General features: G+C 40.9%; 1 protein-coding gene across 1 annotated transcript; it reads right to left on the bottom strand.

Annotated features, from left to right (window-relative positions):
* On the bottom strand, positions 13,659-14,324 carry LOC109831328. The gene has a single exon (XM_020398659.1). The coding sequence runs from the start codon at positions 14,322-14,324 to the stop codon at positions 13,659-13,661; it is 666 nt and encodes a 221-aa protein (XP_020254248.1).

The following is a 15,096-nucleotide window of genomic DNA, read 5'->3' as shown; positions in this document are numbered from 1 at the left end:
CTTCTATTATCCTAGTTCTAGCTTGTATACAGCCAGTTCTAGCCCACACATTGTTAGTTCTAAGCCCAACAAAGGTTTTTTACATGCACACTTGTTAATTCTTGCTTCTGCGTTAGTTTTAGCTTCTATTATCCTAGTTCTAGCTTGTATACAGCCAGTTCTAGCCCACACATTGCTAGTTCTAAACCCAACAAGGGTTTTTTACATGCACACTTGTTAATTCTTGCTTCTGCGTTAGTTCTAGCTTCTATTACCCTAGTTCTAGCTTGTATACAGCCAGTTCTAGTCCACACCTTGCTAGTTCTAAACCCAACAAGGGTTTTTTACATGCACACTTGTTAATTCTTGCTTCTGCGTTAGTTCTAGCTTGTATTACCCAAGTTCTAGCTTGTATACAACCAGTTCTAGCCCACACCTTGCTAGTTCTAAACCTGGCCTTCGTATTTTACCTTCTTGTTAATTCTTCCTTCTGCGTTAGTTCTAGCTTGTATTACCCTAGTTCTAGCTTGCATACAACCAGTTCTAGTCCACACCTTGCTAGTTCTAAACCCGACCTTCGTATTTTACCTTCACACTTGTTAATTCTTACTTCTACGTTAGTTCTAGCTTCTATTACCTAAGTTCTAGCTTGTATACAGCCAGTTTTAGCCCACACCTTGCTAGTTCTAAACCCAACAAGGGTTTTTTACATGCACACTTGTTAATTCTTGCTTCTGCGTTAGTTCTAGCTTGTATTATCCTAGTTCTAGCTTGTATACAGCCAGTTCTAGTGTCACGCCCCGCTTCCCAAAATACCGTGGAATCGGGACGTGAACAAGCCCGCGACGTATTAGATTGAGAAGAAATATACACTATCTTTTTTTTTCTTTTTCTTTTCTTCTCAATCCAATACGCTAAGCGTCTAGAAATGAATACAACGTGAAGTCACAGGTCCCCGATCACAATAGCAAGAATATAAAGACAACTCAGAATAAGGAATAGACATATCATCAACAGTAAATCATCCCAGACATAAAAATATGGGTCAAACACGTCCTTATTACAAAACAGTTCAACTAGAAAATAAGAAAAACATAGTCCATAATAAAAGGAAATAAAATAACTAAATCTATCATCAAACTAAAGAAAAGTACGGTAAACGAGTTCTAATGTCCAACTACTACTACAGGAGAAAATCACTATGCTTCAGATGGTTCTTCTACTCCTTCTGCAAGACACCCCTGCTAAGAATCTTCTGGCTCCTGTACGATTCCGTACTGAGGCTGCTCATCTCCTAAATCTGACGTACACCCAGAAAATAGGAGTACGTCAGCGTGTGAAACACACGGCAAGATCCCCCAAGGCAGGAACAGATACAATAATAGTAATGATAAAATATGCGTGGTCAATGCTATAACAGAAATAGAAATAGAACATGTGATGATGGTAATAACAATGGAGGCGTGCAACTGGAATACTAATAATCAGACAAATCCAAAAATCAAACAAGTAACAAGATCATGCAGATAGCGATCAGAAACCATCCAAGCAACAAGATCATACAATAGATAGAATTAATATTTAAAAATCTACAACAAGAGACGTAGTACGTCGAGCGAAATAATCCAAACAAGGAAACCCTCATGTATATACCATATGTCTCAAATTATAGATAATTAAATACTAATCCCGATCTATGTATGAAAAGGAGTACAACCGGCCTATATCTCACAAGAATCATACTTAGCCAAGAATCGATGTCATGTAACTAACTATCACATCACTCATCTCAAATAATCAACAATCTCAATATCCCTGCTCCTCAGACCCACCCCAGGCCGAAACAAGGCGCTGGCGCGAGCCTGGAAAATAAATAATAATCTCGATATCACCTCACCTCAGACCCACCCCAGGCCGAAACAAGACGCTGGCGCGAGCCTGGAAAATACATCAACAATCACATATCACGATACCTCAGACCCACCCCAGGCCGAAACAAGGCACTGGCGCGAGCCTGGAAAACAATCAATAATCATAACCGCTCACATGGACCAAGACTTCTCACCTTAATTCTCGTAATTCCAAGTTAACTATACACGAGATTATAGATTCTAACTGTGTCATACAGGTCACTATAGTCAGGTACTTCTCATGATTCTTAACATGGAATAATAAACGTAATTACGCTAAGCGTCAAAGTCATAAAGTGTGAACAGGGGGTCGTGATCACATGCAAGAAACATACGAAAGTAAAGCTACTATTAACAATGCAAGATGAAACTACCATTATAAAATTCCAAGGATAATTTACTTTAAAAATTATCTCCTTTATTAATTCCAAGAATAATTTCCTTTAAAAATTATCTCTCATTATAAAATTCTAGAATAACCTTCTTAAAATATATTTTATTATTCTTTATAAACAGTAATACTTTTAATTTCATAAATGATTTCTATGATATTTTATAAAATAATCTAAAATACTCTTTTTCTTAAAATAAAATCCTTTCAGTCATAACAATTATTCAAAAATACTCCTTATCCCAGATAAATTATTTTCTCGAAATAATTCCTTTTTAAAATATTTTCCTCATTATAAATAATTCTAAAAATACTCTATAAATATATTCTTCCTTTCAAACAACACAAAATTAACCATAAATTATTTTTGACATATTTATTCATCATTCATAGCATCATTTCACAGCATATATCCACCGCGATATCATCAACAACTACGCAATTAAAATCATATCAACACAAACTAATCTACGCACATACGCATAATAAATTCATAAGAGATAAAAATGAAATTAACAAGACAACGGCAAGAGGGATCTTGCCTCGGGGTTCGTCGAAGGAATCAACGTCGACGGCGCGGGGATCTCGGCGCGGCTAAGTGGCTACCGTCAGCGGGAGGGATCGCCGGCGACGACGAAGGGCAACGACACGACGGTTGGAGGAGCTCTCGGAGGGGGTGACTGCTGGAGTTTGGCCGGCGGTTTGCTGGTCGGTGGAGGGGAGCGGCTCGGTCGGCAAGGGCAGCGGGTTGTTGGGGCTCGGATCTGGGCCGAGGAACTGGACAGCGGCGAGGTGGGTGATGACGGCTCGAGTTGGTGGCGCGACGAGGCCGGAGGCGAAGGGTGTGGGTTTCATTATGGACATGGATGTGGTGTGGTGTAGGTGATTATTATATATTATCATTTGGTATTAATAGTTGGAGTATTACGTTTAGTTCTTGGTTAATTATTTTTGGTGATTAGTTTATGGGCTTTGATTTTGAGATATATAATGATTTTCGATTAGTTTTTTTTAGTACTTTGTTGGTCGAGATTTATTTATGTATTTATTTTTGTTCTGTTCTGTTCTATTGTTTTATTTTGATGATTCTGATTTTATAGATATTTTTTTTGTTATTTGTTTTTGAATTTATTTTTTTATGTATTGCCATTGTAATATATAGTTTTATATTATTTGAATTTTTTATATCTTGGATTTCAGTAGTTTACATTTTAACGGTGGTCACCATCATGATTTACATACGAGCTTGTGTTTGGTATTTTTTAAGTTGTTTAGGATCTTTGAAGTTCTACTAGAACCCAACAAGCGGTTTTTACATGCCAACTTTGTTATTCTTGGCTTCTGTGTTAGTTTATTCTTATATTACCTCTAAGTTCTAGTGGCTGTAATCCAGGCCAGTTCTATCCGCCTACACTGACCCCTTCTTGCTACTCTACAACCACAACAAGGAGTTTTTTTACCATGCACACTTTATTAAATTCTTCTTTGCGTTTTTACTGCGTTAGTTCTGTTGATTTGAAGTTTAGTAAGGTGACTGAATTGTATACAAGTGATAGGATAGATAGTAGATATGCAGAGTGATTAAAGTGTGCATGTAAACTTGTTGGGTTTAAACTCTACAGGCAAGGTGTGGACGATAATAAGAATTAACTGACCTGTAAGGTAGCCAAACTATTCCCGAAACCTAGAACTAGGGTGCGACATATGTTGCTAGACTAACGGTCCAGAAGCTAAGTATTATCTTAAATTAAGTGTGCCGATTGTGATAAATACCGCAGTCAGTCTCATGGCCCACTGACCTTGCTAGTTCTAAGACGCGCAGACTAAGAGGTTTTGTTTACATTGCACACTGTTCTTAATATGGCTTACTTTCGCATTAGTTCTATGCGCTTGTATTATCCTAGTTCTAACGGGCTTGTATACAATGCAGTTCTAGCCCTACACTTGCTAAGTTCTAAAGCCGGTTCCAGGCGCTTCGTAATTTTTGTACGCTTCACACTTGTTTAATTCTTACTTCTACGTTAGTTTCTGAATGCGTTTATTATCGCTAGTTCTATAGCTTGATACAGCCAGTTCTAGCTCCGCAATCATTGCATTAGTTCTAGAGTGCCAGCAAACAAGAGGTTTTTTACAATGCACACTTGTTAATTCTTGCTTGCTGCGTATTAGTTGTTAGCTTCTTTACCTAGTTCGCTGATGATCTTTGTATACACAGGCCAGTTCTACCTCACTACAGTAGTGTGCCTAGTATTACTCAGTCTAAGCCCAAGCAAGGGTTTTTACATGGCACACTTGTTAATGTCTTGGGCTTCTGTCGTTAGTTCTAGGCTTCTAAATTACCAGCCCTAGTTCTAGTCTTGTATACGCCAGTTCTAGTCCACAACGTTGCTAGTTCTAAACCCAAGTCAAGGGTTTTTTATGACATGGGGCACACTTGTTAATGTCTTGCTTCTTGGCGTTAGTGTCTACTTGTATTAGCCGCAAGTTCTAGCTTATACAAACGCAGTTCTAGCCACACCTTGCTAAGTTCTAAACGCTGGCCTTCGTATTTTAGGCCTTCTTGTTATATTCTTCTTCTGCGTTAGTTCCTAGCATTTGTATTACCCGTAGTTCTAAGCTTGCATACCACCAGTTGCTAGTCGCAGCACACGCTTGGCTAGTTCTATCAAACCCGACCGTCGTAATTTTACCTTCAGCACTTTGTTAATTCTTAGCTTCTACGTTAGTTCTAAAGCTTCTATTAGCGCTAAGTTCCAAGCTTTGTATACAGCGCAGTTTTATCACGCCCACGACCTTGGCTAGTTTCTAAACCCAACAAGGGTTTTTACATGGCACACTTGTTAATTCTTGCTTCTGCGTGTAGTTTCTAGCTTGTATTGATCCGTAAGTTCTAGCTTGTATACAGCGCAGTTCTAGTGTCACGCAGCTACGCGCACGCTTCCCAAAATTACCGGTGGAATCGGACAGTGAACAAGGCCCCGACGGGTATTAGATTGCTAGAAATATACACTATCTTTTTTTTTCTTTTTCTTTTTTGCTGCCCAAATCTCAATACGCTAAGCCGTGCTAGAAATGAATACGAAGGTGGAAGTCACAGTCCCGGCATCACATAGCAAAGAATATAAAGACAAGCTCGATAGGAATAGACATATCATCAACAAGTTACAATCATCCCGGACAATAAAAATATGGGTCAAACACGTTCGCTTATAGCAAAACAGTTACAAGCTAGAAATAAGAAAAACATTAGTCGCATAATAAAAGGAAATAAAATAACTAAATCTATCAACATAATCCTAAAGAAGGAAGTACGGTAATACGAGTTCTAAGATGTCCAACTACTACTAGCAGGAAGAAATCACTATGATTCAGATGGTTCTTCTACTCCTTCTGGCAAGACACGCCCATGCGTACGGAGAATCTCTGGCTCTGTAGCGATTCCGTTAACTGAGGCTGGCTCATGCTCCTAATGCTGATCGTAGCAACGCCAGAAAAATAGGAAGTACGTCAGCGTGTGAAAACACACGGCAAGAATGCCGCCGGAAGGCAGGAACAGATAGCCAATAATAGTAATGGATACAAAATGATGCGTGGTCAATGGCTATAACAGAAATAGAAATAGACGCATGTGATATAAAATAAGTTAGAGGCATGGCAACTGGAATATAATAATCAGAAGGAATCTAAAAAATCAACAAGTAAGAAGATGCATGCATGTAGCGATCAAAAACGCATCCGCGAAGTAACAGGTGCATACAACAGAATGGAATTAATACCAAAAATCTACAACTCGAGACGTAGTACGTGCGAGGCGAAATAAATGCTAACAAGGAAAGCCTCAATGTTATAGTACCATATGTCTCAAATTATAGATAATGTAATAACTAATCCCTGATGCATATGTATGAAAGGAGTACAACCGGCCGTATATCTCACAAATCATCACTACGCAAGATCGATGTAGTAACTAACTATCACATCACGTCATACGTCTAATGAATCAAAATCTCCAATATCCCTTGCTCCTCAGACCCACCCAGGCCGAAACAAGGCGGCTGGCGCGACGCCTGGAAAATTAAATAATAATCTCGATATCACCTCAACCTTTCGTACAAAGAACCCCCACCCAGGCCGAGAAGCAAGACGCTGGCGCGAGCCTGAAAAATACATCAACAAATCACATATCACGATACGCTGCAAGACCCCCCCCAGGCTCTGAAACAAGGTACTGGCGCGAGCTGGAGAAACAATGCAATATATCATAGCACCTCACATGGACCAAGACTTCTCACAGCCCGTAATTCCTCGTAATTCCAAGTTAAGCTATACACGAGATTATAGATTCTAGACTGTGTTCCATAGCAGGTCACTATAGTCAGGTCGCTTCTCAGATTCTTACGCACATGGAGATAACTAACGTAATTACGCTAAGGCGTCAAACGTTCATAAAGTGTGAAGCAGGGGGTTCGTGATCAACATGCAAGAAAGCATTACGAATAGTAAAAGCTACTATTAACAATGCAAGATGAAAACTACCATTATAAAATTCCAAAAGGATAAATTACTTAAAAATTATCTGCCATATTATTAATTCAAGTAATACATTTCGGTTTAAAAATTATCTCTGCATTATAAAATTCTAAGAATAGAGCTCCTTCTAAAAATATATTTTAATTATTCTTTCATAAACAGTACAACTTTTTAATTTCGATAAATGAATTGTCTATGATATTTTATAAAATAATCTAAATACTCTTTTTCTTTCAAAATAAAATCCTTTCAGTCATAAACAATTATTCAATAAATACTCCTTATCCAGATAAATTATTTTCTCGAAATAATTCCTTTTTAAAATATTTTCCTCATTATAAATAATTCTAAAAATACTCTATAAATATTATTCTTCCTTTTCAAACTAACACAAAATTAACCATAAATTATTTTTGACAATATTTATTCATCATTCATAGCTATCATTTCACAGCATATATCCACGCGATATCATCAAACAACTACGCAATTAAAATCATATCAACACAAACTAATCTACGCACATACGCATAATAAATTCATAAGAGAATAAAAATGAAATAAGCAAGACAACGGCAAGAGGGATCTTGCCTCGGGGTTCGTCGAAGGAATCAACGTCGACGGCGCGGGGACTCGTCGGCGGCTACGTGGCTACGTCAGCGCGGAGGGATCGTCGGCGACGACGAAGGGCAACGACACGACGGTTGAAGGAGCTCTCGAGGGGGTGATGCTGCTGGGTTTGGCCGGCGGTTTGCTGGTCGGTGGAGGGGAGCGGCTGGTCGGCAAGGGCAGCGGGTTGTTTGGGGCTCGGATCTGGGCCGAGGAACTGGACGGCGGTGAGGTGGGTGATGACGGGCTCGAGTTGGTGGCGCGACGAGGCGGAAGCGAAGGGTGTGGGCAGGCGGGTTGGGCGGCGACGTCAGAGGCGGAGGTAGGCTTGGGTGATCGGGTTCGGATGAGGGATGCGGGTGGCGGGAGGCGCTGGATGTTGGGCTGCCGAGTGAAACTGCCTGGCGGCTGTGCGGTTGGGCGTTCGGAGATGGTCGCAGGGGAATACGCTGCCGAGAGCAGGGTCAGGAGGCGGAGGTCGGTGCTCATCTGGGGTCGGGCCGAGACGAGGCTGAGGCAGGGGTTTGGCGGGCGCGCTTTGGGGCGAGGCGAGCGAACTCCGGGCGGTTGCTGTGCGGTTGGGGGTGAGGCGAGAGGCGCGGCTGGGGTGCCAAGCAGGCGGTCCAGGGGGTCGGTTAGCAAGGGGAGGCTGAGGCGGTCGGCTCGAGGCTCGAGGGCAGCAGAGAGGAGGGCGGCGGATGCTGGTGTTTTGTTCGGGCGTCGGCGACGCGAAGAGGGTTCGTGAGGGGGTCTGGTTTCGAGCAGCTTGAAGATGAAGAGGGATGGAAATAGAGAGAGAAAGAGGAGTACGGTGTGCTTGAATATAAAATGAGAGAGAGGATTGGAAGAGAGGATATGGCAACGTGATTTTGGGGGAGAAAATCAAGGGAGTGAAATAGGAAATAGTTAGAAAGGTGATGTAGGGTAATTGATTGGATTGGAGTTTGGAAGAAATTTCAAAATTTCAAATGAGAAAAAAAATGAGAGGGAAAAAAATTCGTAAAAATGCTCACCTAAAAATTTACTGAATTATAATTAATAATTAAGTAATGCCAACCAAAAACTTTTTTATTAATTTTATATACTGCTATAGCTATTGGGCTACAAGTTTACTATCAATTATTAACAAGGTGCATTAATAATATTAGTCAGCCAACATGATTATTATAAAAAATCACTAAACGCGTATAATTAAATGATTTATCAGAATTAAAAATACAAGACTGATATATTTTTATTATTTATTTATTTTGAAAAACTAGAAAATTACTAGAAATTAGGAAAGTTTAATTAAAAATATAATATAAATTTTAAATAGCGAGAAAAATTTTATTTAAATATCATATCAAAGATTCACTTGGTTGGTTTACATCCTACGCCATCCTTAAAAAAATTGCCGTCTCGAATTAAAATGACTAAGGACGAAATTAAAAGTATTGATTCTATTCTGCATAGCATGTTCCAAATATATTGCATATCCTATAAATAAGGAAGTTCCAATATGCAAATAGACTAAGATGCAAACTATTCTTACGGCGATGTAACTTGGGTTGTTTCTCCGTTAGCTTCCACGGCCGTATCATGAATGTTCTGATGTGGTGTTGCTGTCTTCGGGCTTCCTGATAAATGTGCTGCTGTGGATGGAAGAGGCCCTTGCTCGAGGATAAGGTTCCTGTGGCTGAGGCTGGAGACTGCTGAGTCTGATCGAGGTGGAGCTGGAAGAGCCGGCTCGAACTGGTAGGTGGGGGCAAGCTGGCGCAGTGGGCTGTCGCTGCCTGACACCATCCGGTTGAGCATGGTGCAGGGGATCTACAGTTGAAGCACAAGAGCGAAGACGTTTGGGGCTACTCTGAATGGGTATGGCCAGCGGGAAACTAGCAAATAGGAACACTGCACCTAAGGCCGGTCCGCCGAAGTCTGGCAGCTGCCAGGACGCTGATAGGGAATGCAGGCGGTGGAAGGTTGGCTGGCGGCTGGAGAAACTGATGTCGTCTGGGCGGATTCTGCTGGCTGGCTTCGAAGGTGAACGCTCGATATTCCGGATGGAGCCGTTGGTGTCCTGGCTCTGGGTCACATGCGGGTCTTCAGGTTCCGCCTCTGGGCAGCTGCTCGTAATCTCTGCGTGCTGGGCATGCCAGTACTGCATTCGTGAGTTGCAAGTGCCTCTACCAAGGCCACAAAGCAAAAACCCTCTGATATACTTATCGCAAGCCGCTTCTGAAACTGATATCTCCTGATAGTGGGGGTGCTGGGCCATCGCAAAGTAGTGCGAGGCGTTGCGCTCCAGAAGAAGAAACTCCAGGGGATCTCGTGCATCATCAAAATTTCGAACACTCAGCTTGGCTTGAGGCTCGACAACAATCTTAGAGCAAAGCTCGTCCCCGAGCTTGAGCGGCTCATTTCCTGTTGAAGCGGTCTGATGAAGGTATCCGCACGAATGGTCGTCATCCTGCAAATGAGCTTTCTGCTGGCAGTGCCACCATCGACCGGTGTCGGTGAGGCTGAATATCACTATGAGTGCCAACACTCATCAGCACTCGCGGGGATGCGGGTCACCGGTGCGAATAGTGCTCAGTGACCTCTGCGACAACTTCCTGCTGGCTTAAAGGTCGCTTTTCGGCACGGAGAAGGAAGGAGGCGGCATAATCCCACGCGCAACATCCGCACGGCTAAGACGCTCCTGGACGAGGGGGAGGCTTTGCTACGCACCGTGCCCGGCGCTGTAGCTTGCCACACAGTCAGTGCTGGCTCAGAATTCAGTCGCCTAGTCACTTGAATCACTCGCCACGCACGCTTCGCGCACATCGGGTCCACCTTCGGCTCGCTGGCCGGCAGCTGCTTACTCCAGACGGGTTATGCGTTACTACGAGTACCACGCCCACCATGATCTCTCAGAAGGCACGAGGATAAAAGGACAAGTATTTGTTCCACAATCATAATATATTTGAAAATATTGGAACTAAAATACATGTTATTAAAATAATAGTAAAAGGAAAATATAATTGTAGTCTAAATAATAATATAAGAACTTAATTGTAGTCTTAGCGGATGAAATAATGATATGTATCTAAATTGGTCCAATAAATATTCTTACTAGTAGAAACTCGGGACCGGGACCTGCATGGGCCACCAAAAAACCTGTCCACGCCCCCGCTTCCCAAATACGTGGGAATCGGGACGTCGAAACAACCGCCGGACGTATTAAGATTGAGAAGAAATATACACTAGTTTTTTTTTTTCTTTTTTCTGTTCTTTCTCAATGCCAATACGCTAACAAGCGTCTAGTAAATGAATGACACGTGAAGTCACAGCATCCCGCGATGCACGAATAGCAAGAATTATAAAGACAAACTCAGAATAAGGAATAGACATATCATCATACAGTAAATCATCCCAGACTAAAAATATGGGTCAAATACGTCCTGTATTACAAAACAGTTCAACTAGGAAATAAGAAATACATAAGTCCATAATAAAGGAAATAAAATAGCTAAAATCTATCATCAAACTAAAGAAAAGTACGGTAAACGAGTTCTAAATGTCCAATTTTTTTATCTACTACTACAGGAGACGAAATGCACTATGCTTCAGATGGTTCTTCTACTCCTTCTTGCAAGAGCACCGTGATATGAATCTTCTGGCTCCTGTACGATTCGTCTGAGGTGCTCTAGCTCCTAATTGACGGTACACGCCAGAAAATAGAGTACGTGCAGCGTGTGAAACAAGCACGGCAAGATCCGCCCAAGGCAGGACAGATGAGAAATAATCATGTAATGATAAATATGCGTGGTCAATGCTAAAAATACACAAAAAGAATAAAGAGCGCATGTGATGATAATAATACAACGTTAGAGCATGCAAGCTGGAATACTAATAATGCAAGGAAGAATCTAAAAATCAACCAAGTAAGAAGATCATGCAGGTAGCGATCAAAAAAACGCATCCAATAACAAGGCATACAATAGATGGAATTAATACACATAAAAATCTACAACTCGAACCTAGTACGTCGAGCCGAGAATAATGCCAAACAAGGAAACCTCATGTAAATATACCATATGTCTCAATTATAGAATACTTAAATACTAATCCTGATGCTGCTGTAATGAAAAGGGCGTACAACCGGCCTATATCTTCCGACAAGAATGCATACTTAGCCAAGAATCGATGTCATGTAACTAACTATCACAATCACTACATTCAAATATCAAACCAATGCTCAATATCCCTGCTCCTCGACCACCCCAGGCGAAACAAGGCGCTGGGCGAGCACTGAAATAAATAATACTCTCGATATCACCCTCACGCTCAGACCCACGCCAGGCCGAAAACAAGATCCTTGGCGCGAGCGCTGGAAAATACATCACAATCACATATGCACGATCACCTCAGACCCACCCAGGCCCGAAACAAGGCACTGGCGCGAAGCCTGAAAACAATCACTAATCATAACCGCCTCAGCATGGCCAAGACTTCTCACCTTAATTCGCTCGAATTCCCAAAGTTAATCTATAACCGAGATTTCTAGATCCTAACTGTGTCAATACAGGTCACTATAGTCAGGTTAGCTTCTAATGATTCTTAACATGGAATAATAAAACGTAATTACGCCTAAGCGTTCAAAGTCATAAAGTGTGACAGGGGTCGTGATGCACATGCAAGAAACATAGCGAAAGTAAAGCTAGACTATTACAATGCCAGATGAAACTACCTATTTATAAAATTCCAGAGGATAATTTTTACTTTTAAAAATTATCTCCTATTTATTAATTCCAAGAATATTTCCTTTAAAATTATTCTCTCATTATAAAATTCTAACGAATAACGGCTTCTTTAAAATATGATTTTATTATTCTTTTAATAAACAGTAAATACTTTTAATTCATAAATGATTTCTATGCATATTTTATAAATAATCTAATAATACTCTTTTTTCTTAAAATAAAATCGCTTTCAGTCATATACAATTATTCAAAATAACTCCTTATCCCAGAATAAATTATTTTCTCGAAATAATTCCTTTTAATGATTTTTGCCTCATTATATGAAATAATTCTAAAAATACTCTATAAATATATTCCTTCCTTTCAAACCAACACAAAATTAACACATAAATTATGTTTTGACTAATATTTAATTCATCATTCATAAGGCATCAATTTCGGGGGTCTGGTTCGAGCAGCTTGAAGATGAAGAGGGATGGAAATAGAGAGAGAAAGAGAGAGTACGGTGTGCTTGAAATAAAATGAGAGAGAGGATTGGAGAGAGAGGATATGCACGTGATTTGGGGGGAGAAAATCAAGGGAGTGAATAGGAAATAGTTAAAAGGTGATTAGGGAATTGATTGATTGGAGTTATGGAAAGAATTCAAATTCAAATGAGAAAAAAAAATGAGAGGGAAAAAATTCGAAAATCTCACCTAAAATTCTGAATTATATTAATAATTAATAATCAACCAAAAATCTTTTTATTAATATTTATATACTACTATACTATGCACAAGTTTACATCAATATTAACAAGGTCATTAATAATATTAGTCACCAAATGATTATATATAAAAATCACTAAACCGTAAATTAATATTTATCAGAATTAAAAATACAAGACTATATATTTTATTATTTATTTATTTTGAAAACTCAGAAAATTCTAGAAATTAGGAAAAGTATTAATAAAATATAATATAATATTTTAAATACGAGAAAAATTTATTTAAATACATATCAAAATTCACGGTTGTTACATCCTACCCTCCTTAAAAAAAATTCCGTCCTCGGAATTAAAATGACAAGGACGAAATAAAAGATTGATTCTATTCAACTCATACAATGTTCAAAATATATTGCATATCCATAAATAAGGAAGTTCATATGCAAATAGACTAAGAATGAACTATTCTTACCGATGATAACTTGGTTGTTCTCCTTAGCTTCCACGGCCGTCATCATGAATGTCTGATGTGGTGGTTGCTGTCTTCGGGCTTCCTGATAAATCTGCTGCTGTGGAGGAAGAGGCCCTGCTCGAGGATAAGGTCTGTGCTGAGCTGGAGCTGCTGAGTCTGATCGAGGTGGAGCTGGAAGAGCCGCTCGAACTGGAGGTGGGGGCAAGCTGGCCTGCTGTCGCTGCGGACATTCCCGGTTGACATGGTCAGGGGATCTACAGTTGAAGCACAGACGAAGACGTTTGGGGCACTCCTGATGGGTATGCCCACGGAAACTACAATAGGAACACTGCACCTAAGGCCGGTCGCGAGTCTGCACTCCAGGACGCTGATAGGGATGCACAGGAGGAAGTGGCTGGCGCTGAGAAAACTGATGTCGCTGCGGATTCTGCTGCTGCCTCGAAGGTGAACGCTCGATATTCCGGACTGGAGCCGTTGGTGTCCTGCTCTGGGTCACATGCGGGTCTTCAGGTTCCCTCTGCACGCTCTCAATCTCTCGTGCTGCATCCAGTACTGCATCGTGAGTTGCAAGTGCTCTACCAGCCAAAGCAAACCTGATATACTTATCCAAGCCCTTCTGAAACTGATATCTCCTGATAGTGGGGTCTGCCACCAAGTGTGGAGCGTATCGGCTCAAAGAAGAAAACTCGGCCTCGTACTCATCAACTGTTCGCCCTCCTTGCTTGAGCTCCACAAATCTTCGCAAAAGCTCGTCCCGAGCTGACTGAGGAAAATATTTCCTGTTGAAGCGGTCTGTGAAGGTATCCCACGAAATCGGTCTCTCCAAATGAGCTTTCTCTGCAGTCCACCAAATCCGAGCGGTGTCGGTGAGCTGAATATCCATGAGGTCCACCCATTCAGCATGGGGGATGCGGGTCACCGTGAGAATAGTCTCAGTGACCTTGAGAAACTCCTCTGCTGCTAAAGGTCCTTCGGCACCGGAGAAGGAAGGAGGCCGCATATACCGGAACTCCCTGACGCTAGACTCTGGACGAGGGGGAGGCTATTGCTGAGGCTCCCGCTGCAGCTGCCCAGCTAGGTGCTGCTGATTCGTCGCCAGTCCTTGAATCATCGCCAGAAGTTGGCTCGGGTCCACTTCGGGCTGTGGGGCACTGCTACTAGACGGGTTATCGTTACTACGAGTACCCACCATGATTCTGAAGGAACGAGGATAAAAAGGAAAGTTAAGGTTAAAATCAAATAATATATTTGGAAAATAGGAACTAAAACATAGTTATTAAAATAATAGTATAAGAAATTAATTGTAGTCTAAAATAATAATATAAGAACTTAATTGTAGTCTTACGGATGAAATATGATATGTATCTAAATTGTCCAATATATTCTTACTAGTAGAAACTCGGGACCGGGACCTGCATGGGCCACCAAAAAAACCTGTCACGCCCCGCTTCCCAAAATACCGTGGAATCGGGACGTGAACAAGCCCGCGACGTATTAGATTGAGAAGAAATATACACTATCTTTTTTTTTTCTTTTTCTTTTCTTCTCAATCCAATACGCTAAGCGTCTAGAAATGAATACAACGTGAAGTCACAGATCCCCGATCACAATAGCAAGAATATAAAGACAACTCAGAATAAGGAATAGACATATCATCAACAGTAAACCAAGTAACAAGTCGATCATGCAGCTAACGATCAGAATAATCATCCAAGTAACAAGGTCATACAATTAGATAGAATTAATACTTAAAAATCTACAATAAGAGATGT

Source organism: Asparagus officinalis, chromosome 2, assembly GCF_001876935.1.
Source record: "Asparagus officinalis chromosome 2, Aspof.V1, whole genome shotgun sequence".
In the NCBI taxonomy this organism is placed as follows: Eukaryota; Viridiplantae; Streptophyta; class Magnoliopsida; order Asparagales; family Asparagaceae; genus Asparagus; species Asparagus officinalis.
Note: the sequence above shows the minus strand (reverse complement) of the source record. Positions and strands in the feature narration are given on the sequence as shown.

Bases quoted from the DNA above. Each gene is read 5' to 3' on its own strand.
- LOC109831328 (XM_020398659.1), bottom strand. From the start codon at position 14,324: ATGCGGCCTCCTTCCTTCTCCGGTGCCGAAGGACCTTTAGCAGCAGAG.